The sequence below is a fragment of the Morone saxatilis genome, unplaced genomic scaffold (genome assembly GCF_004916995.1).
Source record: "Morone saxatilis isolate NCDOM2014 unplaced genomic scaffold, NCSU_SB_2.0 Contig14, whole genome shotgun sequence".
In the NCBI taxonomy this organism is placed as follows: Eukaryota; Metazoa; Chordata; class Actinopteri; family Moronidae; genus Morone; species Morone saxatilis.
In genome coordinates, this window is record NW_023339696.1 from 20,195,327 (window position 1) to 20,221,560 (window position 26,234).

At 35.6% G+C, this 26,234-nt stretch overlaps 2 protein-coding genes across 2 annotated transcripts in view; one reads left to right on the forward strand and one right to left on the reverse strand.

Moving 5' to 3' along the window:
- The window catches only part of si:ch73-281f12.4 (RA_Radil_like and Myo5p-like_CBD_Rasip1 domain-containing protein), a gene marked incomplete at its 5' end in the record, with an annotated part of 28,285 nt that extends 21,623 nt beyond the window's left edge, over positions 1 to 6,662 (forward strand). The window contains 3 exon segments of the mRNA XM_035655380.1: positions 2,180 to 2,307; positions 4,429 to 4,568; positions 4,659 to 6,662. Of these exon segments, the coding sequence (XP_035511273.1) occupies positions 2,180 to 2,307; positions 4,429 to 4,568; positions 4,659 to 4,761 (371 nt within the window).
- A 1,483-nt stretch (positions 6,663 to 8,145) lies between these two features.
- Positions 8,146 to 13,616, reverse strand: LOC118323439. Its single transcript, XM_035655404.1, has 4 exons — positions 13,174 to 13,616; positions 11,659 to 11,779; positions 11,499 to 11,576; positions 8,146 to 8,972 (listed from the first exon to the last, which is right to left on the reverse strand). Exons 1-4 carry the CDS (start codon positions 13,370 to 13,372, stop codon positions 8,603 to 8,605), a joined length of 768 nt encoding a protein of 255 aa, XP_035511297.1. The 5' UTR covers positions 13,373 to 13,616; the 3' UTR covers positions 8,146 to 8,602.
- Between the last annotated feature and the right edge of the window lie 12,618 nt (positions 13,617 to 26,234).

Here is a 26,234-nt window from a genome sequence, read left to right on the forward strand (position 1 = left end):
ATCTATTGGCAAAAACTGAATATAATATTTATAGGTATGTTTTCATTTGTGTTTAATCACCTGAAAGTAAGAATAATTGTGTTTTTGTTACCTTAGAATGAGACGTTTCTATCTACAGATGCTGAAGGTTGCCGTGTTCAACCTTTAATGAGTCACTGCAACAAATTTTTAGCATTTATTAATAACTGAAGTTACTTTTCAAGCATAAATGTCAAACATTTAACTGTCCCAACTTTCCAAATGGGAGAAATTCCCTCTTTTCTGTCCCTTCATTGTAGTAAATTAAATATATTTGGTTTTCTTATTGTTGTTTGGGAAATATAAGACAGCTGATAGATCTGAGACAAAATAACATTAAAATGAAATGGACAATAAAGCTGTACACTAACTCAATTAATAAATCCTCACAATTTATTCCTACCCATTCTCCGCTACTTCAAATTAACTTAAATTAAAATTAACTTAAATTAACTAATAAATGTGATCTCCTGTACAGATATGTATATACAGATGTATGCAGACATGCAACTTAACAAATATGTTGATGCTTATGATGTTTTAAACACTAAGCGATCGATTAATCAGGAAAATAATCAGCATATTAATTAATATCAGCCCCAAGATTACAACATTAAACATTGTAATAAATTAAACTCTATGGCCTTTGTTTACTTTTCCAGCACTTTGTTTATATTTAAGTTATTGATTTTTAGAAGTAAGAAATTAAAATGCATTAAATTGTCATTTTTAAGATAGTTTTAAGATATTGTGTAAATCTTATAAATCAAATACTAATCTGTAAATGAATGTGTACTGATGTTTATATAATGTATTTAACAGAGGAACTGTCCTGTTCTTTTACCCCCCTGATGGGAACTATATCATCGCGGCGTGCAGCGCCCGAACCTCGGCCTCCAGCGTCTCTACCTCTAACAGCTAATGTTATTTTGAAAGTTTGGTAATCCTTTAATCTGGCCCCAAGAATTACAGCGAGGTGGTGATGTCAGGAGAGAAAAGAGCAGTGGCCGATCCGTCATGGGAATTTACAGTTGGGTTGGTGCGTGGAATCTTAATCGGGAGCGGCATTGTTCGGGGCAGGTCCTGCGTGGGGGGCAGACAGACTGCATGTTGGGAAAAAGGCAGAGGGAGGGTGGTGGGGGGGCGGCAGGAGCTGCAGGGGTGGGAATGCTACTGTTGCTGCGTTAATGTTGTGACAGGATGAGGAAGACAGGAAGTTACACCTGTTCAATAAATACTGTGTTTATTCCTTATTAGAGCCCTTATTATATATATATATATATATATATATATATGTATATATATATAATATTATATTAAATGCACAACAATAACAGAACTGATAAACTGAACAATGAACACAATAACTGCAGGAAGTTTGTGTAAAATGAGATTATTTCCTGTGAATAGCGATCAGAGATGAGTTTTTCTGATATTTTAGAAACTTTTTAGACAGTTTATGTCTGTAATATGTTTGTTTGTGTATTTTATGTAAATTTTTAACAATAATACAACTTAATAGGCTTCTTTTTGGACAAATATAGTGTTTTCTTCTCATTGTTAAATTAAAATATTAACCTGAAATTAAAAAATATACTCTTTTATTAGATTTTTCTCATTAGAAATGAACAAAATGCTGAAATATATCTCTGTGAGGCTGTTAACACACTGATGTTAGCATTAGGATCAGCTGTACTTTGTGTTTGGTGCTTATTTAGTTTCATTTATCTCATTTGTCAGCGATTAAATATAAAAGAACAGATGCGTGTTAGCATGGTTACGTAAGTATTGAGTATTGATCAGATTAAACCTTTGACCCTTTAAATGAAAAGAACCACAACTGCCAGTATAACATTAACTTGTCTCCGTTCAAGCTAACAAATCTGATTTCAGGCAGCTCAGCAGATAATCTAAAAGGTTTAATCTAATGTGCACCAAAGCTTTGCTAACTGTTTGGCGAGTTTCGTGCGCTGTGTTGCCAAAACAGATGAGAAAATTAGTTAAATCCGGGTCATTAATGTGGATAATTGGAAGTGTATAAACATTTATTGGAGTCTGGGTGCTGGTTTATGTCCATGAAACTTAATTTACTCAACTTTTAACTTTAAATCTTTAACATTGTGTTTAACCTGCTTTGTTTTATGTGTTTGTGTCTGTTCAGCCGTCGGATACGCTGAGTGGAAGAAGGACAATGTGGAGGAGGAAGAGGAGGAAGACAGAGAGGAAGTGTTCACAGTGGAGCTGCACAGAGGACCTCATGGTCTTGGACTGGCGCTCGTGGACGGGATGGTAACTTCTCTCCTTCAATAACACTGATTCAATAACACGTATTTACTTGTTGTGTAAAATGAGTTTGACTCTAATCAGTTTTTATTGTTTTCACATAATTTAATCCGGACTAATCACACTAAATGTTCTTACTGACTGGAGCCAATATGGTGCAGCTTTTAGACAGATATTTGGGCTTTCTTATATATATTTTAAAATAAAAATGATTAGTTGACAGAAAATTAACTATTTTAATACTTATTAATTGTAAAAATGCCAAAATATCTCTGATTCCAGCCTCTTAAATTAGGTTTTTCTTATAGTAAACTAAATAATTTTGTTTTTTTTATCTGTTGGTTGGACAAAAAAAGCAATTTAAAGACGTGAGCATGCTGACACGCTAACAGTGACAATGCTAACATGTTTATGTTCAGCAGGTTCAATATTTACCATCTGAGTTTAAAGCACTGGTATTAGTACCACTGGTAGTACGCAGAGGAATCTCTGAAATATATATGTATAAAAAGTGAAAGTAATTAATAATAAAACATAAAATACTACACAAATACTGCAACATTACTTGTGAAAATACTTTTAGCATTTCCTGTAATTTCTTTTAAATATCAGCCTCATTCGTGGTCACATTCATACACACATACATCAGTGATTAGTTACGAGCTACAATGTGATGTTAAATAGTAATCGGAGGTAAAATTAAAGGTGCACTATGCGATCTTGCATGGTTTCAGCGCGATTTAATTTTTTTCTCAAATCGTAGGCATCTCTCCTTGATCCGCTAGCCCTGAACACACTGTGAAAAAACCCGGTCTCAGGGGAGACACACAGGGGCTCGTAAACGTCAAACAACACCTAGGGCGCAGGCTGTGCACCAAATACAACAAAACACCAATTCCAGCCAATCACCAACAAGATGGTTGGGAGAGGGGGAGGGGTGGGGGGTTAGTGCGCATGCACATAATTGGGGGGCAGAGAGCAGAGTTGATTGAGTAGCGTACTGGCTTCCACGACTTGCAGCTCGACAGGTTGGTAAGAGAGGCGAAACAAGAAATTATCGACACTTGTAAGCCATTTCAATAATGTAATAGTTTTAGTTCCTAGTTTTGACTTCAATGTAATAATGCTGCACCGAACGGCTTCCGTAGCATGGCTGGCCGTAGCCTGTAGCCCAACCGGTAAGTGCGGGAAGCCCGTTCGTAGAGCGCAATTAATTTGTCAGAGACGAAGAACATTAATTAATTTAAGTCGTTATCAACGACAAATACGATTTTTTGTTTTATTCGAGATAACGAATTAATAAGTTGTTATCACCGAGATAACAGTGCATAAAAATAAAACAAATCCATGGCGTTCTCTGCTTCCGATCTTTTGCATAAGCTCATACAAGATATTTTCAATATATCGAGCTGTAACTAATAGCCTCATATCGTACAACATATTGGTGTTAAGACTTAGCTCAGCATCTTAGTGACGTTAGCTGTGGCAGCAACTCCACTTTTTGAATTTCCATGCCGCATGCATGCGCGTTCATGACAGTTACGGAAACATGGGGGGGAGGGGCGAGCTTGCTCTGTTTTGTTTGGTATTTACTTTAAAAGACAATAGAAGTAACGTCATGCAGGATCGCATAGTGGACCTTTAATGATTCAAAAACACTGAAATTGTTAAGAGAAGTGTTCATCAGGAGTTCCCCTTTTCCACCAGATTAGCTTTGGTTCTTCAATCCGTTCATGATGAAGGTATAAACCGAAGTATCGACAGCTAACAGGTGAAACTAACATCAGTTCCTCTTCTAGGATCAGAAATGTTTGTAGATGAATAGTTGTTGAGATATTTTAACATCCCTCTGATCTCCGAAGCGAAACCACAGCTAAACCTACATTTTCCAAATCATCATCACAGAAGAAAATACTATCACTATGCGGAAGTTTCTCCAGTATTTTGTCTTAAAGGCAGAAACAGAGGAAACAGCATCAAAGCGAGTTCTGCTTTCCAGTTGTGAAAACGCTCTGAATCTGCTTCATGTGAACAAACGTTGTTCTGTTACAGATATTTAACAGTAATTCTTTCTACATGTAACTCTCCCAACTCACAGCTGTGGATAATCTTTCCTGTTTTATTTAGAAAACGCAGCTGAGAATGAGCGGCATCTACGTGAAGTCAGTGGTTCCCGACTCTCCCGCCGCTCAGTGTCAGAAACTGAGGACAGGCGACCGCGTCCTGGCGGTTAACGGCATCAGCCTGGTCGGTATGGAGTACAACACGTGAGTATTAAAGTTCGGTTACACGCAGTCTGCTGTCTCCTCCCTCAGTGACTGTGCAATAAAAGCTCCTCTGTATGTTTTTAACCTCAGCGGCAGAGAACTGATTCGATCGTCGGGCGACTCTCTCCGACTGCTGGTGGCCAAGATCGACTCGAGGACGAGCGGCAAGGGTTCGACTACGACTAAATGCTGAAGGGAGCGGCCGAGGCTGGCGATCAAGTGCAATTGGGAATACTGGAGGAACGTTTTGGTTCATCCTTCCTGCCGCTTCCAGAGTCAGTGTTTCTCTCCCCCTCGACCAACCAAAGGAAAACACACTTCCTGCTTCTCCTTTCAGACTTATTGTGTTTTCTGCGTAAAGAGCAGCGAGACAATCGACCCCCGGCGGCAGGACGGACTCGTAGCCGGCAGACGGGACTGTCAGGACGAGTTTTTAAAAGCTCATTTTGCTGCCGCAGCTTCTTTTCTGGCCTATAAACAAACTCCTCGTAAACCGTGAGGGTTTTGGCGGTGCAGGAAAAAACAGCTGAAACATGTATTTGAATGTCTGAGTACTCGGTATTCTGTCTGCCCACCGAAGGATCGGCTCCAGGATCAAGACTCGTTGACGTTAACTGGAATTATTTTTGAAATCATGGGTTTTATGGCTATTTAAAAAACTGTGAACCAACATAAAACCCTTCATTTGTGAGGGAAATCCTAAGTAAAGGAATCTTTTTCCATCACAGATATTTTTGTTAATATTCTGTCTTTTTTTTTTTGCTTCCCCCCCAAAAAAAAGCTGAATTATTTCAACTCACTGGGAGATTTATTTTTTAGAAACTATGATTTTCTTTTAACAGTTGGGCATTTTTACTGTGGCCTTCAGAGCGTCGTACACATCTTTTACACTTTTATATCACAATAAATGCTGTTTATGAAAAGTTCTGTTACAAGCAACCAGTAATAATAAATGTTCGGGTTAAGAAAACTGGAAAAAGCTTTTCAAACTGCATTTTTTTTTGGTTTTTCATGCTTTTAAACAGACTGAAGGATTACACACTTTAAAGCAATACTATGGAAGATTTGGTGCCTCCAGTTATAATACCACCGTTGTACTTATGGACAGCTGTAATTACCTGCTTCTTGTGGCCGATACAGATGAAATTATTTCACATTTTTGAATTTTTAAAGGTTCTGTAGTTTTTACACACCTGTGCATCCCTTCTCTTTGCCCTTAGGTAAGTCCATAGAAGCTACAGAGCCTGAACACTCCTGGTTCTGGTTCTGGTTCTGGTTCTGGCACAACCAGCAGTGACTCCATATCTTCCTCCTGTCCCAGTTGGTGGTTGTGACTTACTGCCATTAAGCCACCTGTGACAACCCGAAACCAAAAGTTACACAGAGCGAGAACCGGGGAATGAACTCAACTCAGAGTAGCATCAGAATGCTAATAAAACATTTATTTTAAGTTATTAAAAATGACATAATGTTGCTTTAAAGTGGCTAAAATCAACACGTTTATCCTTACAACACAACTTTACTCACTGTTACAGCTCTCATAGCGCTGTTTATAGCGATATCTATAGCGGAAGCTGTTTGCAGACATTTAGCAGTTAAATTCACGGATATTTCCCTCAAATGAATCATAATGTTGCTCTGTAACTGCTGGATGTGTAAATAAGCAACTGCTGTTTGCTAACAAGTTCAACATATTGACTTGAAAGTTGATATAATGTGTAAAAGTGTTTGTTTCTGCTGGTCAAAAAACAAAACTGCTAAAATCTTATGAATAATAAAGCCAAAAATATTCAGTCAGACAGCTAAAATAAACTCCTCTGCTTCAGTTTATTATCTGTAAATACAGTATTCACATCCACACACACAGACATCTACAGTGGGTGTATTCAATTAAAGGGATTGTTCAACATTTTGGGAAATAAAGTGAAAGTTATAAGCTAAATAACAAATGTCAAACCGTGAGAGTAAAAGACCAAATATAATAAAATAATAATTAAGAATAATAAAATGTTTATATTACAGACTGTAAATTGCACAGAAAACCTCTCATTATTCTTATGGCAAAAAAACTTTTTTATACAGCATTTATATGGTATTTTTAAATGGTAAAACTGTTTCTTTTGATAGTAAAAACTTGTATTTATACATTAAAAACTGGAATAAAACCATAAAATCAACAGTACTAATATATCCTTTTATTTTCTGCTATAAAAATAAAAACATAAAGACAGTAAACAGAGAGAAACAGGCAGCCCGGTTCTGTCCAAACACCTATAAAGCTCATTATTAACATAATGTGTTGTCTGTTTCCAGTCTTTATGCTAACAATCTCACACACTGTTTTGTGTCACCAGGTTAAAGGTGAAAACCTAATGGCTAAAAAATAATAATAATAATAGTTGATATTTCCCCTCAGATGTATTAAAACTACAGTAAAGGGCCTGTTTTTGAACGTGTAACCAGTAGAAAATGCATATATTTGTGTAAAAATGATGAAAAAGATGAAAGTAAAAAGTGTTTAGAAAAATAAAAACTCAACTACAAATACCTGAAAAAGTAACAAAGTATTTCCCAAAATGTTTAAACTTTACCTTTAAAGTCTTTAGTGTCAGTAGTTTGGACCCAAATCATAGAACATGTTACTGATCTGGGAGCAGCATTAATATAAATATATATATACAACATAACTGCTGCAGCCCTCGTCTGTGTTTTCATCCCAAATGTTAACAGTGTTTAAGTATATTGAAAAGTACACAAAGTATTCCCTTTTGTAATATTTATATTGTGCAGTAATTTTGAAACTATGGAATAAATATTATTTTGACTTTGAAAACGTTTTGTTATAATTGTATGTTTTCTGGTTGTTGTGTCCTGTATGTGTGTGTATGTGTGTCTGTGTGTGTGTGTGTGAATAAATAAAAGCAGTGAATTTGCTCTGCAACTGGAATCTGAGAGTCTTTCAGGGTGGAGTGAGCAGGGGAAGCTGCTGGGTGTGTCGGCTGTATGGCACGCTTTAGCGGCCGCCACCAGCAGCTGTTTATAGCCGCTCTGTGGTTTCCACTAGCCCAGCAGTTTCCACTGAGTCCAACTGAGCAATGTGTCGGCTTCGAGTCCTCACCACCCACCCGCCGGAGAGACGAGCGAGTATTATAATATACACTGGTTTTGTATGGTAACATACAAAAAGCTCTGAGGAAGTGGTAATTAAGAACAGGGGGCGCTGGAGGTGCTGAGTGTGGACGTGCGCGCGCGAGCTTTCTGACATTAATCCTCTTTTAAGGCCTGATTGTTGAGCTTTAATGTTTGATTTTCTGTGTAAAAGTACTTTTACTCAAGTTACTGTTCTGTAATGTATTACTGATGTCTCTGTGTGAGCTACATAAACAGACCAGACCATCAGTGAGAGGATCGACTGTTTGTGTGTCGGTTTCAATGCCACCGGTGTACAGACACTTACACCTACGGTTTCAAGAGCGTGTTTTTATGCGTCTCACAGGTGGAGTGCAAGAATCAACACAAAATAAAAAAGTTATTTTTAGGGGTTTTAAGTACAATTTACTTTTACTTTACGTGGGTATTTATTTATGCTACTTTATACTTCTGCTTTACTACATTTACTCAACTACATGTATCTGATAGCTGGAGTTACTAAAAAAACACTAAACTCAACAACTACAGTTGATACTAATGTTTACCACATTCTCATCTTCAATTTCAACACAAAGCATAAAGTAAAGCTGATGCTAATGCTATCACCTTGCTGATGCTAAGCAGATATAATTCTTTACCATGTTCATTATCTTAGTTAAGTGTTTCAGCATGCTAATGTATACACCTGAGGCTGATGGGAATTTAATTAGTTTAGCAGCGAATTTGGTCATAAACCAAATGTGTTTGACCAAATTAAAACTGTAACCACATGATGGCGCCAGAATGGAAGTTAAAACTAAAGTTATTACAGTTTCATCCTAAAAATGAAAATCCATGTGAGATATTTCAGTCTGAACCACAATGCTACCACAATGCTAACATGTTTATGGACGGGGGCTCCTCCTCCTGGCAGCAGAGTCTTCAGTTGACCTGAAGTAATGGTCACAGTTGAGGAGCGGACAGTCTGTAAACAGCAGCGTGTAGTCGTAGTACACAGTGTCCTCTAGAGGACTTCCCTCTGGCCCTCCTTTAAAGCCACACTCCTCCAGCGAGCTCTCCGGGGGCAGTCGGGCCTCCTCTGTGGGCACTCTGCTCCGGAAAACCTCCAGCCTGGAGGTCTGGATCCCGACCCGGTCCCGGATTATTCTCATCAGACTGAAAACTCTGCTGCTGCTCGACAAAACCACCTCGAAGTTCCCTGGATGGGCTGCGGCGGAGTCGAAGGGGATCAGTCTGACGCTCAGACGGACGAACCTGTTGGTGACAGTTAAAGTCTGATCACACAGGATCTGTTTATGAGCCTGTTTTGGGGTTTTTTTTCGGGGGGGTCGGGGAGTTAAATTCTTGCTTTGAAATAAGAGTCGTGTGAAACAGTTTGAGAGGTTGTAATTATGGGTTCGATAAATCAACTTGACCTGACTTGTTTTATAAAAGCTGACGTATGTTTTGTGTCCGTGTTGCTGTACACTTCACTCTGTGCTCTGTGCGAGTTAATGTGGTAAAGATGAGTCTGTGTTGTTTTATATAAGAGACTCTACGGTAGCCCTGAAGTGCCAAATAAATAAATAATTTACAAACAACTTCCTTTTCTTTCTTTGGAGTTTTAAAATCTCAATTCAAAAACCAAAAAAACAAGAACAAAAGTGTAATAAATTAATTAAACAGTGTGTATATCTGCTATAATGAAAGCTAACAAGAGCTAACAAGCTGTTAATAAAGCAAAGGACAAATTAGAGTTTTAACTTTGTGACATCACTACAGTTATATGAAAAGTTAAAGGAAAACCAAAGTTTTTACAGTTTATCCTGAAGAGAACATGAATGTGTATTTAATGGCAATCCATCTAAAAGTCACTAAAATACACAAATGAAGCACTAAAGGAAACGTCACAGTCATTAAGAGCAGCTAAAACATTATCTTAATGCCAATACTGTTTAGTTTGTGCATATATAGATACATATATATCATTTACTACAAAAACATTATTGATATTAGATCTGTACTGTATATTAATTGCTTATATTTCCCCTAATCTATACTGCTTTATATATATTTATCCCTGTACAATCATTTATTTTTACATCCCACTGTAACCTGTACAATGTTCCTTATCAATCACATATATAAAAAACTGTATATTACATATAACTTATTTTAATTTCATCTATTTTCATTATATGTTGTATTTTTCTATTTTATTTATTTTTTATTTAATGTGTATTTTTTAATTAGCAATGTAACAATATAGATGTAGAATAGTTTGCTAACATTCGCGAACTTAAGATGTGACTTTGATATTTTAACCATCTTGAAAATGTCTTCAACATATCACAGGAGAGTTGACTGAGGTTCCATAAAGGGCGTTAGGTCACATAGGAAAGGTCAGTTGTTTGATTTGTCTTTAAACAAAGATTGTTGTGGTTTACAGTCGGTTCCTGGTTGTCTGATAAACACCATAAATCTGTCTCTCTCTCTCTCACACACACACACACACAAAAAACATTTATGGCGAGCAGGTCAAAAAAAGCAACACCACTTGTGTTCAGGTCGCGTTGAGGTCTGCTGCGTTGACGTAGCTGTTGAGCGCTCGTGTGTCTGTAGATTTATTGCTGATAGCCGAGCTCAGAAATAACTGACTGAGGTTTGTTACAGTTCAGCCAAAGAAGAGAGAGACAGTTATAAAGAAATAAGATGTATTAGCTGTCCCCAGTGATTTGCAGTGGTTCATTATCTGTCTCATGTATTACTGTCAGGATTTTGTCAAAGTTTCAGTAAATACGATAAAAAAAGTTATATCTTTAATGAAAGTTACCTATTGCAGCTTTAATGCAGTAAACAGTTTTGAGGTAATTTCCATTTTATGCTACTTTATACTCTTCTACTTTTTAGAAGGAATTACTGTATAAAAATATATATTTACTAATAAATTATGATGTGTTATTATGGATTCAAGCTCCCTGCAACACGATGGTCACACATTAATATATAATATAAAGGACAATATATATATATATTATTATGAAATGGGTAATGTTTTCTGCTGTAAGGTCAGTTAATTTCAAAGGCAGGAATGTTTACTTGTTTATCAACTTGATTATGTATATATTTTAGAGGATTAACGTGATTATTATTCTGTCCAAATACAATTAAGTATTAAGTATTTAGCTCTTAACGAGGGGAGATTGAAGCCACCTGATCAGAGAGCTTCTCCCTGATTGGCAGGTCAGGGAGCAGGGGACAGGGTATAAAAGGTTCTGGTTGGTCTGTTGTTTGTGAACTGGTTTTCTGACTGATTGTCTGATTGTTACACTAACAGCCATCCTCAAGTACAACATTGCATCCTCAGTCATATATTAACAATTTATGCCCCCAAAAAATGTAAAGAAAACTCAATTTTTTTGTATTTTTGTATGAATCATTCTTAAAACTTAATGTTACTCAACTCCACTAAATGCTAATGTAGCTGCCGTTAGCGTCTGAACGGGGCTCAGCAGCCTCCCAGTGAACACAACCTCAGAGACAGACAGAGGATCATTAATGAAGTTTGTAGCTGCCCTCCATAGCTGCCTGTTTTTACAGGAAATCTGTGGAAGAAAGTAGCTCTTTGATTTCTTTTTTTGATTTTGACTGCAGGACTTTTACTTATAACAGTTTGCTATTTTTACTTAAAGTAGCAGCTAATGAACTGTCACTTTGTTGTTATGTTGGTCATATAGAGAGAACAGTAGTGTCTTGAAGTACGTTTACACACACACACACACACACACACACACGAGTTACCTGTCCTTTTCAGGGTTCAGTGGCTGATGTGGAGAACATCTGTCCTCTGATATCTGAGTGTTGGTCTCTGTGCCGTCGCTCAAAAAGACAGAAAACAAACAAACAGTTAATAACAACAAAAACAAAACAGAAACTCAATCAGGGAAACTGTTTGTTTTACCTCAGTCTCTGTATTTGTCGGCTCAGGTCTTGATAACTGATGGTGTCGTTGGCGTTCTGCAGCTGCTGAGTCAGCGCGTGGAGCTGAAACTGCTGACAGGGGACGCCCAGGTTCATCAGACCTGCAGCCAGCGACACTCGGGTCAATCATAATGGAGTCTGATCAATATCGATAGGTTCATACTGCTCATGTTGCAGCTGGTAGAATTTCTTTAAATGTGATGATTCATTACTGATAGGAACAAATTTACAATATTTAAACCGTAAAAACCACATTAACATTTCCTTCAGTTAGAGTTTTCATTTTCTTTTTGTGAGGACTCAAATAAAGGAACTTTAATTCATTTTCTTTCTGTCGATGTAAAGAGTCAAGTACTTTAATGCTATTCATGTAAATTCAGTGACAGACACTGACATTCATTTTGCTCCGTGTTGTCTCATTTTTCTCTTTAACAACAAATGCAGAACATCATTTCTTATTTTGCAAAGAAATGTATTTTATTATGTTGGAAATAATTGTGTTACGATTACAAAAATGAGCTCTAGAGAGACAAACAGAGATTTTTGGACCATTTTCTTTCATTTAAAAAGAATATTGGGTCATTAAAATGTATAAATGTTTCTAAATCTTGAGGTTGGTGATTTGTTTGACAGATTTTACAGAATCCATTTATGCTCTTCATGTGTTTACCATGTTTATCATGTTAGCTATGCGTGTTAGCATGCTAACAGTTGCACAAAACACAAAGGCTGATGGGAACGTCATTAGTTTTTTAGATATATATGTTATGTCATAAACCAAAGTACTGGATAAATTAAAAACTTGATGGCGCTAGATAAAAAAGCCATATGAGACATGAATGACTGAACCACATTTTATGGCAATCTCCAATATTTGTTGAGATATTTTAATCCAAAACAAAAACAAATGCTCACTAAAGGAGAAGACTGGGGAAGATTTTCTGAATCATTAAGATGTACGAGCTGAGCTGATGAATCACAGTCTGAACCTCATCATTACTGTCCTGCAGGGCTGCTTTGAAACCTGCTCCTAGGAGCTCCTCAAACACCTCTCAGTACAAAAGTGTAGTTTACTCAGAGCTCTTGAAGTTTGACAGACAAAAGGAACATTGTCCCGGTTGTGTTTCCCAGAGCCAGCTGCTCTTATCTGCGAGAGGGATAAGAGGAAATGAGCCACTGCTCGCATTATCAAAAGTCTGACTCACAGTACCCTCCATAAATACTTCAGTACAACCACACTGTGGCATTTGGTTAATACTGACCCACATATCTCTTTCTAATCTCTTTTTCCTTCAAGATTATCTGTATCTGACATTCAGAGGAGCTGGAGCAGACACTGAAGGCTGCTGTGAGAAATTACAAGGGAGTTTTCAATCTGATATTAGCATATTAAACCATAAATCACAGGAAACAACTGTGATTGTTGTCAAGAAACAGAGCTTCTCACAGCCTGCTGAGACTGTGGGGATGAAAGTGCAGAGAGAAGATGGATTACCCAGCTCGAAATCCTTCAGGTTGACTGATCCACTTCTGTCTGTGTCGCTGTGGCTGAACAGCTCGTCCACCTGCTGCTGACGGTCCGAAAGCCACCGCACCATCTCCGCCAGGAAGCTCTCGAACTGCGGCCTGTCGGACCCGAAGGCCTCGGAGGTTTTGTCCATAGAAACCTTAAACCAGGGTTTCAGACAAACCATGTGTGACGTCTGATAATTAAACCTTTTATACAAACACTATGGATCTAAAATGTCCCAAAATGTAGAGTCTAAAGCCACACTAGCAAATCTGCATGGTACGGTCAGTTATTTTTGTATTCCAAACATCCGGTGCTACAAAGAGAAATAAAGCGAAACTACAGATTCATCTATTTATGTACACAAACATACCCAAATGTTTCTATATAAACATAACACTAAACACAAAGTACTGAGGTTAACAGGAATTAGTTTTGCAGGCATTAAGTTGTAAACCAAAGTGTTGGATAAAATAAAACTTTGACCTGAAGATGGCGCTAGAATCATCCCAAATCCATTCAGTAGTTCAATATTTCACTATTCAGTCCCTCCAGGAAGTGGCGATGTTTAGTTACAATGAACAATTAACACAAATTCTACCATGAATTCGGGCGACCTTGCAATTTTTTTCCACAAATTTGATATAAACAAGTTGCCTTAAATTTTTTTATGAATTACACTAAAAATTTAAATGAAAATTGTGACTATTTTTAGCAATTTTCACCACAATTTAATTGAAAAGAATCACTAAAAACATTGCAATTTTTTTAGAAAAGCAGCTTTAAAATTCATCAATTCCCCAAAAAGTGTGAAATCCTGGAGGGACGGATCAATAATCATTGCAACGATAATGCTTTGTTGTGTGAAACAAGTTGATATGACTTGATTTGGTGAACTTAGGATAGTATATATATATATATAGAGAGAGTTACATGAGAAGATACTCTTATATCTGTAAATATGAAGCTACATCCAGCAAGCGATTAGCTTAGCTTAGCAGGGAAACAGCTAGGTTGGCTCTGCCAAAAAATTATCTATACCTATAAAACTCACTAATGAACATCTCATTTGTTTAATCCGTATAAAAACAGGGTGAGAATAACATGTTTTTGCTCATATTTTGACCTATTTCTAAAACCTAGAAGCCAACCTGTTGCTACCAGTTGCTTTATATTTACTGTACACTGCCGACTACCGTGTATGTTTCTTCTGTTTATACTTTACACACATTTCCAGGCTTTTTTTTTCTGGGTTTTTTGGGCTGTCGCTTCTTTTTCTTCCTCATGTCGGCCTGCAGGAGAAGGCAGGAAGCAGCACTCAGTGTTTACAGTAGATACGAGGCTGATGTCAGTCAGTCTGTGATCCCTGTGGAGGAACAGATAAATACTGTCGTTCATTCAGCTACAATCACTGAAAGCTGTATTTTCCATTAACTCACACTTTAAAGTGTCGGGTTTACACCAGGAAAGGTTGAGCAAAAATACTAAACTTTAGACAAAGAAACAAATATGACAAACCAGATTATTTGTAACTCAATGAACAAAAATAATTGAATCTGAAGATAAAAGTGAGTAATTATGGTCCCCAGTACCAACACAGCCCTGTCAGTATCCATTAATCAATGCTGTTATCCACTAATACTATCAATACTGTTATCCACTAATCTGAACTGCTAATCCATAAATTAAACTATATATTCCAAACATTAGGCTATTATAAACTTCAGCTGCAAATGTCTGTTCAGTTAACTATTATAACTGTTTAAACATGACTTTTAGATACCATCACTTTATATTTATATATTTCTGTTCAGTTACTTTAAGTTAATTCCAACTGTTTATCTTTGAGCTACTGTTACCTAACTAATTAAATTGTTTCTCTCTTGCATTTTATCTATTCAAACCATTTCTCCGTCACCTTTATCTAGCTCTTTCAACTTCTACATTGTCATGCTCTCTCTGTGTTTTACAGCTGACTCAGTCTTAGTTTTACTGAAATCTTGTTTTACAGCGTGAAGTGATTAATCCTGCTCAAACCCAACAGATACCACATTACAGCAACACAACGACAGAATAAAGGAAGAACAGTCATGGTTTTGTGATGGCTCATCCTTCCTGCTCATCCTAAACAATGAGGGCAGGAAACAAAGCCACTGATAAACATAATGAGGGTGAGTGTGCTCACTGCTGTCCCTCAGTCCCAGTCCACGTCCCAGTCCACGTCCCAGTCCCAGTGCTGGGAGCCTGGGGTGGGTTCCTGAGATCGGGGCCTTCCCTCAGACAGACAGGAAATCCCGTCTGGAGACGGAGGTGTACGTCGGGGACAGACTGACTTGGAGGAGAGCCAGTCAGGAGCCTCTGAGTCTGAGCAGTTTTATTTACTCACAGCGGTGAAAAATATATCATATCCTACAGTGAAAACCTTTCAAATTAGTTTTTTTTACTCGTTTTAATTGTTAAATTCTTTACATTTTTATGCCTTCTTAGATAACTGACACTTCAACTGCTGAATGGAGTTTAACATAATGAAATATCTGAACTGTTTTACAGTGTTTGTACCTGCGTTATTCAACAGCGAGCACACTTTTCTATAGTTTTCACTGCTTTATACCTTGTTGAGTAGATTAATCTATAACTTAACAATGCACCTTAATTAATAAGATGATAGTTTACATATATCTTATAGTAGCAATAGCTGTAAGGTTAAAAATAATTGAGTGGAAAGTTAAATATTTACCACTGAAATGTAGAAATAGTATAAAATGACGGAAGGTACAAGCCTAAATGTAAATACTGATACTTCATTATATATATTAATAGTTTATATAACATATCTTTATTGTCTTTAAAAAAGGAGACAATACTGTTACTTTATGAATAACTGTATTTATACTTTGTTTTATTCTCATGTTTTTTGTCAAGCACAATTTAACCTTGTTTAGATAATTGCTAAAGTTATTTATTCTTCTTATTATATATACATAGTTAATGATTGACTAAAATCTAGTATAATATGTAATATATATGGTGGAGAAAAGCCATTTCTTGCAATAAATTCTTGGAGAAGGTTAAATCAGCAAAAATAGTTATTATTATACAGTCATTTTTTGTATAACTGGATAAAAATCAAAGGCAACTTGTAATAAAATAGTTTTGTGGAAACTACAATGATTAGTCAAATATGCTGTAATTGGACAAAAAATCAAGGTCGTGCAGAATTTGAGTTAATTGTTACAATCATAACTTCCTGGATGAACTGAACATTTTCCACTAAAGTATATCTAATTTACTGATAAAGAATGTAAGTATTAGTATAATTATACTGTATTATACTGTGATGTTGTTCAGTCTGTGTAATATGCTGAGGATCAAAATAAAACTCAATGAACTCAGTCAACTGTGAATAAAAAGAGATTTCCCCATGTTTCTGACAGGACTCGTCTCCTTTGAGAATAAACTGTGACACATGCTGGAAGTCTTTCATCTTTTCCCTCTCATAAAATTCCTCTCATGAATATTTATGCTTCTGCAACAGGCGGATCTCTTTAAAGTGTGTTTCAGGTTCTGCCAGGCTCTTTAAACAGAGAACCACAGGTGTGCTGCTGGTATGTGGAGAGCAGAGTGGGGGGGTTGGCAGCTGACAGTCAAACTTAATGACGCTCCAGTGAACAGTAATACCTTAAATATACTCCATTACAAGTCTGGTTATTGAGAGTATTACTCGAGTAAAAGTATTAATACCTAAATGTATTCAAAGTATCTGATGTAAAAGCACTTTAAACATTTTATACTGGTGGATATTTAATTTAGTGCTGCAACAGTTATCGTTTTCTATTAGTCTAATATTATTTTTTGATTAGTAAACTAATTAGTTAATCTATAAAATGACAATAGCTAAAGATACCTATTACAGAATTTCACAAATTTATCTATATGCTACTGTTAGCTTACTGTTTGAACTGTTTATATTGTGACCCTCTGGAGGGGCCCGACCCGTAGGTTGGGAACCACTGGACTGAACTATCTGTGGTAGTTCAATAACTCCACCTGGAGCAGCTACAGCAGTAAAAAGCTGCTCTAACATTGATGCAGCATATTAATCATTGACAGAATATATAATAAATGAATTAATTATTAATCCAACCACATGATACATAAGAACAGTCACAGGGGAGATTTTACTGCAGAACAAGAACATGTAATAATATTTCTGTATGTTTACATTGTACTGGTTCTTTTACTTAAGTATTTAATGTCACATTACACGCTGCTGGAAGACGTTCTCAGGGCCATTACTTAAGTACCTCAAGGTTGCATTCAACTCCAGTACTTGAGTACATTTCATTAGTTACTTTGCACCACAGACAGACAGACAGACAGACAGACTCCTATATAGTGAACCTATAAGTGCTGTGTGACATGAGGTGTAATCCTGCTTATGTTGAGAGCAGCTCTGACAGAAAGGTCAAATCTGCAGCATGAAGATCTCCAACAATCCCTGAACACGAAATACTGACGGAGCTGCTTTATTTTTATAAATATAAGCTACAGCTCTTCTGTTAATGCCACCGTATACTTTTTATACTTCACTACAGATATTTTACACATTTACTGACTTACTAAGATGTTAACATACAAATAAAATGTGTTTTGTTGTCATTTTTTTTTTACAAACGAACCAAGTAACCATCAGTTAATGGAGATAATAATAAGCATATTAATCCATAATAAAATAATAATTAGTTGCGAGCCACTTCAACCAATTACAACAATAAAATCCTGCTTCTGCGTCATAATAACTAATAATATTATATATATAAAAGTACAACAGTCACTGGGGACATTTAATTTAATACTTTAAGTACGTTTATTATATTATTGATTATACTTTCACTGTCACATTTTCAATACAGGACTTGTAACAGAGTATTTTTACATTGTTGTCAGTATCTCAGTGATCAATATGTTTGGTTACAGCGCCCTCTGCTGCATGACTGAGAACTAATGAGGATCAGTTAAATAAAACACTGTGAATAAAAAACCTCACAGAATCACTTCAATTTAATTCAAAAAATAAAGTTTAACAGTCGATTTATCTTCTAATAAAATAAAACGTTTTACTTTTATTGTGAAAACCTGGTGATTGTGAACAGTGTAAACTACTGTAATTACTTTTTTGCAATGCATGATGGGTCATTATTTGACTAATACAGCCAGATATTGTGAGTTATATACAATATATTGTAATTTTACATCAAAATACTGTATTAATATTATTGATTGGTTACTGTAGAAACACAATACTGTGATTTTCATCTTTATCTATGTAACTAATTACTGTCAGCAGGAAGTAATAAGTAATAAAATCAATAAAATAACAAGTAATCAATCACATTTTAGCCCAACACTGCTCCTGCAATGGAATATCTGCAGAACAAAGAAGATATTTAAAATAAACGTATCATTTAATATTGTTTTGTTGCCCTTTTTCACCCCTTCATCCTCCTTTTCTTCTCTTTTATTTTGAATTAATTCAGATTTAGTGTTTGTCTGATGCTGCAGAGACTGAGCTGTCCTCACTGGACAACCTTGTATCAATAAAGGTTGAGTTAAAGGTCAAATCTGCTTCATTAAAGTCACTTAATGTCTCAGATTGTTTAATAATAACAATAATCATTATAATATTGTACTGCTCTAATAATCAATCAATCAGCGTCACATCCACCAGCACCCGTCTGATAACTGAATACGACTCACGTGTCACCAGTTTTATCCAGTCATGCTCAAACTCTTCGTCCTTTTTCTGTCTTCTTCTCTGTTGAGTGGCTGTGTTGACCGGTTGCCGTGGTAACGGGCCCTTTCACACAGTCAGTGATTGATCAGGGTTTAGAGCAAAGAGTCAACACAGACACTTGTTTCTTCTTTTGTTTGTTTGTTTGTTTGTTTGTTTGTTTGTTTGTTTGTTTCAGCTCATTAAAGCTCACAGAAACAAACCAAAGAAAAAGTTCTGGCAGTTTAATAAAATAAATGTTGTTTCCTCTCCTGTCCACCAGGTGGCGGTCTGTTCCTACAGCCACATTATCAGCTGCAGCTTTGTTAGGGTACATATTCACCATTAACTGCTTATTAGCATGAATATTAGCCACATTCTGGCTCATTATTAGTTATTATAAAGCAGTTATTAATGTCTTATTCTGCTTATTCTACAACTAATTACTGTTTATTTAAGTTATTGTAGTCATAACTAATAGATAATAAATGAGCACAGTTTAATTTTAAGGTCTTATGAGCAAGACTTTATAATGGGGAACATATTCTGAGTTAGAAAGATATAGTTTAGAGTTAATCGGACGCTAATAACACTTGTTTGTGTTTTGTTTCATAAGAATAGATCATATTTATTTAACTGTTATTAAGGGAGAATGATTATTTCTGTGATTCTACCACCTTATAAAGCCCAAACTGAGCGTATTAATATCTTAATTCATGTCCTTCCTCACTATCAATAAGCAGTAATTAGAAGTTTACTGAGGGGAAACTCTTAGTATTTGTGGAATATGCACAATAAGACATTAATAACTGCTTTATAATGACTAACAAAGAGCCAACCAAAATTAATATGTGTATGTTAATACTACAATGTAAAAATAGGTTTATAAATACTCACGCATTAATGTAAAACACAGGATTTTACTGTTCTAGTTGGTTGAGGTGGGGTTAATAATTATTATTTGCATTATGATGTTAGTCTGCAGATTTAATTTAATCAATTAATTGATTGTTTGGTTTGTAAAAAATCAGAAAATAGTGAAATGTCCAAATAATATTTGTTTTGTCCAGCAAAAAGTCCAAAACCTCAAAATTATTACGGAAAAGGAAAAGCAGAAAATAAACATTTTATATGAAACATGATTATAAAATAGTTTAATTACTTATCAATTCACATAAACTGATCAATACAATACATTCAAGTCAATACATTTTTAGATTTGAAACAAATCTGAACACTAAAACACCACAACTATGAGATACTAAGACAATATGTGATAATATGACATAATTAAAAGATGAAAAGTTATGTGACAGTAATAACATGACATGATTCTACGGAAGCTAATTAGGGCCAGAAAAGTGTGAAAATTGATGGGAGAGAAAATCAATCTGAATATTAAAATACCAAAATATTTAAATACTACCACATAATGTGAGATAAAAAAGATTAATATCAAGCTTTGTTTGTCAGCTAAACATAAAAATGTTTGTCGTTTGTTTACATTACAGTACGGTGGAAGTTACAAGCTCTGTTTTGGTATAAGAATTTAATTCTGTTGTACAAACCAATTAAATAATTACCAGTTCCTAACTTTAATGTACAGTGGAAGAAAACAAGACTACGGGAAATAAAGGAGTTAACAATTAAGGGGAATAATTTAATAAGTTAAACACTGTAAAACACAAGTTTACTAAACAATCTGTTATCTAACTAAATCCTTAAGTACTTTAAATATTTAATAAAAGTATCCTTTAGATTTCTGTGCTTTTTAAAATATATATTTAATTGTTTTGGAGTTTAGAAGAAGCTTTATATTAAAAATGTAATTTTTTATGTAGCTATATACTTTATAAAATTGTTTACATAGCTGACACTGCTGCTAAATATATATTATATATTATGTATTATATATTATATATTATATGTTATATATTATATCTGCATCAGTGTGTGGTGTGAAATATGAAATAAGGTCGTCTGCATCCATCAGACTAAAAATATATGTGTTATAATATGTGTTATCATATGTTATGCTAACAGTGTGAGCAACACCTGAATCCAACCAACCTGATTTCACACACTGATGCAGATATAATAAAATATATAACATATGATATAATATAATATGTAACATATGATATGATATAACAGCAGAAGGACATGATTAGAGAGCCATGTAAACGTGTTTTATTCCTCTGCTCGCTCTAATGATGCTGTAAATCCATTAGCCTACTTTTTCTTTACATAACTGCCACGAATACATTTAAATTTAACACAATATGCTGAAACTGTTTACTACTTTCTTGCTTATGTTCTCTGGTATTAATTACAGTGATTTCATGCTGCAGTGACACAGTTTCTCTTTCTCTTTGAAGGATTACATAAATATCCAGGCTGAAATTAAAATAGGAACCAGCACCAAAAACTGAATATATGTGAATTACTGTACGTGATTTACCGACTAAAACCTGCTGAAATAGAGACTTTAAGTGGAGCTCAGGCTTCCTCTCGTTTTGTATTCCCATCCTGTGTTCACTCTTCTTGTTTTCTTCTGCAGTGTCTCGTTGTTCAGGCCGGTCAGACCTCAGTGGGAGTTCTCGGCCCTGCGTGGTCGGACTGGCGAGCAGGCCGGTCGAGGCCTTTTGTCATTCCCGGACTCCAACGGCCAGCTGGAGCCGGACTCCTTTATCACCAACCAGAGGACGGCACAGCTCTCAGAGCACCGAATATCACCGACATCCTCTTTATTTTCTGTCTTTATTTAACTTTATTGTTTTATTCTGAGCTCAATATGAATAATAAAGTAATTATACATAAACTTTTTAATGTAATCAGTTAACAGACAATATATTGAAGTAAAACTAACTCAATATTCTAAGATAGAAAAACAATCATGATCAAGTAGCTAATATACATCAATCAATAGTTTGCTAGTTAGAGAGTTAGCTAGCATTTTACGACATAGCAAAACACTAGCTAGCTAATCTAACTGTTAGCTAGCTACTTACGTCTAAAAAATAAACACAAAAATCTAACGAGCTAGTCAATCATTTACATCAACTGTTAGTTAGCTAGTGAGCGAACCTATTGCTAACATTTGCTAGCTTTCATCTTTTAACCATCTTAAAAATGTGAATGAGCCTAGCACGTAGCTAATGAGGGATTCCTTTTAAACTGGGAAGTCTCGTATATTTTAGTGACACCGTGTTAATTTTATAATTTTTATTTACTTAATTAGGAATGTTTGCTTTAACTTACAAAACTGAGTTAGATTAAATACGTATAAATCACAACGTGTTAGAGGCATTATTATAAATTAAAAAAAAAGAAATCGCAACTATTATTGTAATTTTCACTTTCTCATGCAATTTAATTGCAAATAAATGCCCAGAAACATCGCAACATGCAACATGCAACGTTTCTCAATCGGGCATTTAAAAAAAAAAAATTTAAATCCCAAAAACGTGAAATTATTGTTGTGACTATCACGGCCGATAGAAATTACAAACTTCGTGTTGGTCCCCGAACAATCAGAGTTTGCCGCCTTTCTGCGTGATGTCATTGGGAAGGAGGTGCTAGGGACCGACTTCGGGGAACAAAACCGTAAACGTGGATCAAAGAACTACAGTGTGTACAAACAATTTACAGTTACATCTAATATTAATTCAATGAATTCAGCTAGTTTAAAAGGTTTTGTACACTTATTGTTTGTATTGTGACAAAACGTACGTTAAAAAAAGGAACATTTTATCGTGTTTTCTCCACTAGAAACACCCCATAGACGGCACTTTATCATGTTTTATGTATCGGGGCATCGGAGGGTTGAAGGCTTTTCAAAATAGAAACAATTAATTGCTCCAATTCTGTCAAACGTAATAAAAGTCATAAACAAATACTCTGATTAAATAACAACACATACAATATTTAACTCATTTTAGATTATTATCAGTAGCAAAAAGACGTAATTGAAAGATATTTCCAATCAATTCTTTGTTTTCTATCCATAACAATCGACTGTAAAAGAATAAAACATCCTGTCAGAATATCTTTGGTGCTTTTTCGCCGTGATGTAAATTGATGTAAATTCGCTCCCTGTGTTGTTTAGGTGCTCTGGGAGCATCCTGTGTATTTCACAAGGCCATTATGTTTCTGCATAAATTACTGCCTGCAGCTGTAGAGCAGCAGGACCGAGACAAAAGGCTGAATTATTCCTGACAGTGAGACTAATGACAGTATTTTTCTTGCCTTATAAATCCAATATAACTAAATTCACTCACAGAGACGGATGAGCTGTTTGTTTACTGGAGCTCCGACTGCAGCTCCTGTGGAGTTGTGATCAAGTAGATAAATAAATAGAGTCTCAAATTTCTGTTTCTTTCTGATTCTGAACGTCACCGGGAGAAAATGTCAGCGGGCTTTGGCGCCGGTTGGCGTTGGCTGGGCCCCCAAATGGCAGCGAGGGGTCGCCGTGTGGAAGCTTTAATAACCAGAAATCAACTAGTTCGGTGCCAAGAAACTGCACTTGGCACGCTCGCTGTACCAAAAGGACGAGGACACATTATTAAATTATCATGTTTGAAAGGACGCTCACCTGCTGTTGTTGTTTCTCGCCGTGTGGGGGAGATCGTCGTCCACGGCCAACGCCAGATTTTAATTTGTAATTTGGTCAGGAACACTTTTCATACCTCATAGTAATTAAAGCTCGAGGTGAAACATCCTGTTATCTTTTCACAGCTTTCTCCAAAAATCGTCTGTTTGGAGAATTTGTTGGGAAGTAACCGCTAAACCCTTCCTGAAATGTTGGTGGTGGATAAAGTTTGAGAGATAGTATAAAGAGTTTGGGTGGTTTCCTTTTTTTTACCTTCCTCAAAATACAAAATAAAAAGTGTAAGTAATAAATTAAAGAGAGTGTTTGAAGTGAACTGCAAACGTTAGCTGAACTGCTATCGTTAGGGGTCCAGCTAACGTTTAAACTGCAACGTTTGTAATGTTTTGTAATAAACTGCAAACACAAACCATCAACTGGTTCAACAAAGTTCTCATTTTAACATTTCATTACATATTTCCAATTAACTCATGGCGCTAACATAGTTAATAGTAGTTTGCTGCTGTAATAATCTACATATCAAATATATAACATCTGACAGTCGTAGCAACTGTAGTCGCTTCATGAGTGTGAAATTAAAATATCATAGTCATATTTAACATATGGTCACTGAAAATGTCATTAATTATTCATTTTCCTTTAGTTCTTCCATCCAGATGATGAAGCGTCTCTTTCAGCACAGGTGAACCTGAAGAAACTCATAATTAATAACTAGTAATTATCTCCCGTCATGCGACAGGGAGCATCAAAAAAAAAAGGTGACTACAAAAAAAAAACATCCCTTAGAAGTTTAGTTCAAAGTGAACTGCCTCCCTCTCTGTGGATATAAATAAATAAGAACTTGAAGAAAGGGTAGAAGGCAGCTTTTAATCCTCTGGCTTTGATTTTTTGCCGTTGAAGATGAATATCCAGCGTCTGACTGTGAGCTGTTAAGACTCAGCTAATGGGTTTACTCGGTGTCCTGACCTCCGCCGGCGCCCTGAAGGAGGGTAACGGGAAGTTTTTTAAAGATTCACGCCTTGTTTATGGGAGTTTATTAGTGACGAAACTGGCCGGAAAACGGGGAATTTTATATGTCGAGATGTAAAAAATGTTGTATACTCCAAAAACTAACTCCATGTGCATCAAGTTTTAAATCTGATGTCTATATTTTAAGTCGTTTGGAGAGTTAAAAACATTAACAGGTTTCCTTCTGGCTTATACGGTTATTTGTTAATTATTACTTTAATAGTAGAAAATATGGCAGCAGTTGAGTGCTTCAAAGTCAAAGTGACATTAAAGCTGACTTTGACTTTGAACATGCGGCAACAATTGTTCCCTAAAAGTGTGATTAGCACTCAACTGCTGCCATATTTTCCACGTAGAAACTTAATTCAAACGTAAACATATTTAGCTCAATTTGGACATTTAAAAAACATATATATTTTAGACTTTTTTCGAATGACAATCCTTTCTCCCATTAATTACCTTTACAATATACATATAATAATAATAACAACAATACATATTTCTCTCAAAAGCAATTGAATAAATGTTTTATCAATGCACTCAGCTAAAATGTATTAATTAAATTAAATTATCTACTTATTAATATTCCTGACCACCAGAGGGCAGCAACCGTTCTTATCTTTTGTCAGGTAGGATTTAGTAGAATAAGACCCACATTAATGGAGCTTTACAGTAGGTTAATTAGTTAATAAATTAATAGTATATAAATTAATTATTAAACAAAAATTAGTGACTAACGAACCCATTTAAATTTAAATATCTGTAACTGTTTAATTGTTGTTTAATTAGTTAGTTACATTACTTGTGAAAATAATTAGCCCAACACTGGTAATTAATGTTGTGTATCACTCATTAGATAATAATTTATCAAAAGTTGTTTTTCATCCAGAACACAATGTCTAAAATCCACGTTAGCTTGTGTTTGTGTTTGAGCCGCCGTACTTTATCATTTCTGAAATAATGCAAGTGTCCTTTCACTTTGCTCTGACTCAGCCACTCTTGATGAATCACATTGTGTTTGTGAATAAAACCAGCGGCCATCATCTTGTACCTGAACTCTGTGGTTGTTTTTTTTTGCGAGTGGCAGCTTTACAGTGTCTTTTGTCGGCCGCCAGAGAACTTTGAAGCCATCCTTGAGGGATCAGATGAGGGTTTTTGTGTACGTGAGGAGCATGTGAAGGAGAAAACTGGATGAACCCACTAGATGTTCACTACATGTTCAGAAAATGGTTTTAATACGTGGAAACTGTTTGGAAGGTTATCACTGAGGGAGAGGATTTAACTGTTTAAAGCTGCAAACAGAGAAATAAGTGTAATGAAATAGTGATTATTGTCAGATTTGTTACACTCTTGACAGCCTGATTGATAAACTAAGCCTTAAAATAATTAATTAAACACCAAAGACAAACAAAATTTTCACATTTTCTTGCCACAATGTTAAGTTTGTGAGCAGGATTGTTGGTTTACCCACCAGAAATATAAAAATAAAATAAATTGTACTTGATTTGAACTGTTACTGATGGGCTGTAGCCAAATTAATGTGGTCAGTTCGGCACTCTAAATCTTAAATCTTACTCTAAATGTGACCATAATTTACTAAATGAACATCATGCTGTATGAAAGAAGACTTGAAACAAGAGATTGAGACCATAAACTCAT

Excerpts from the sequence above, each read along its gene's own strand:
- LOC118323439 (XM_035655404.1), bottom strand. The coding sequence starts at position 13,372 with ATGGTTTGTCTGAAACCCTGGTTTAAGGTTTCTATGGACAAAACCTCC. Across the intron at positions 11,780-13,173 it reads CCTGAAGGATTTCGAGCTGG|GTCTGATGAACCTGGGCGTC; the intron begins GTAATCCATCTT and ends CGCTGGCTGCAG. Across the intron at positions 11,577-11,658 it reads CGACAAATACAGAGACTGAG|CGACGGCACAGAGACCAACA; the intron begins GTAAAACAAACA and ends TGTCTTTTTGAG.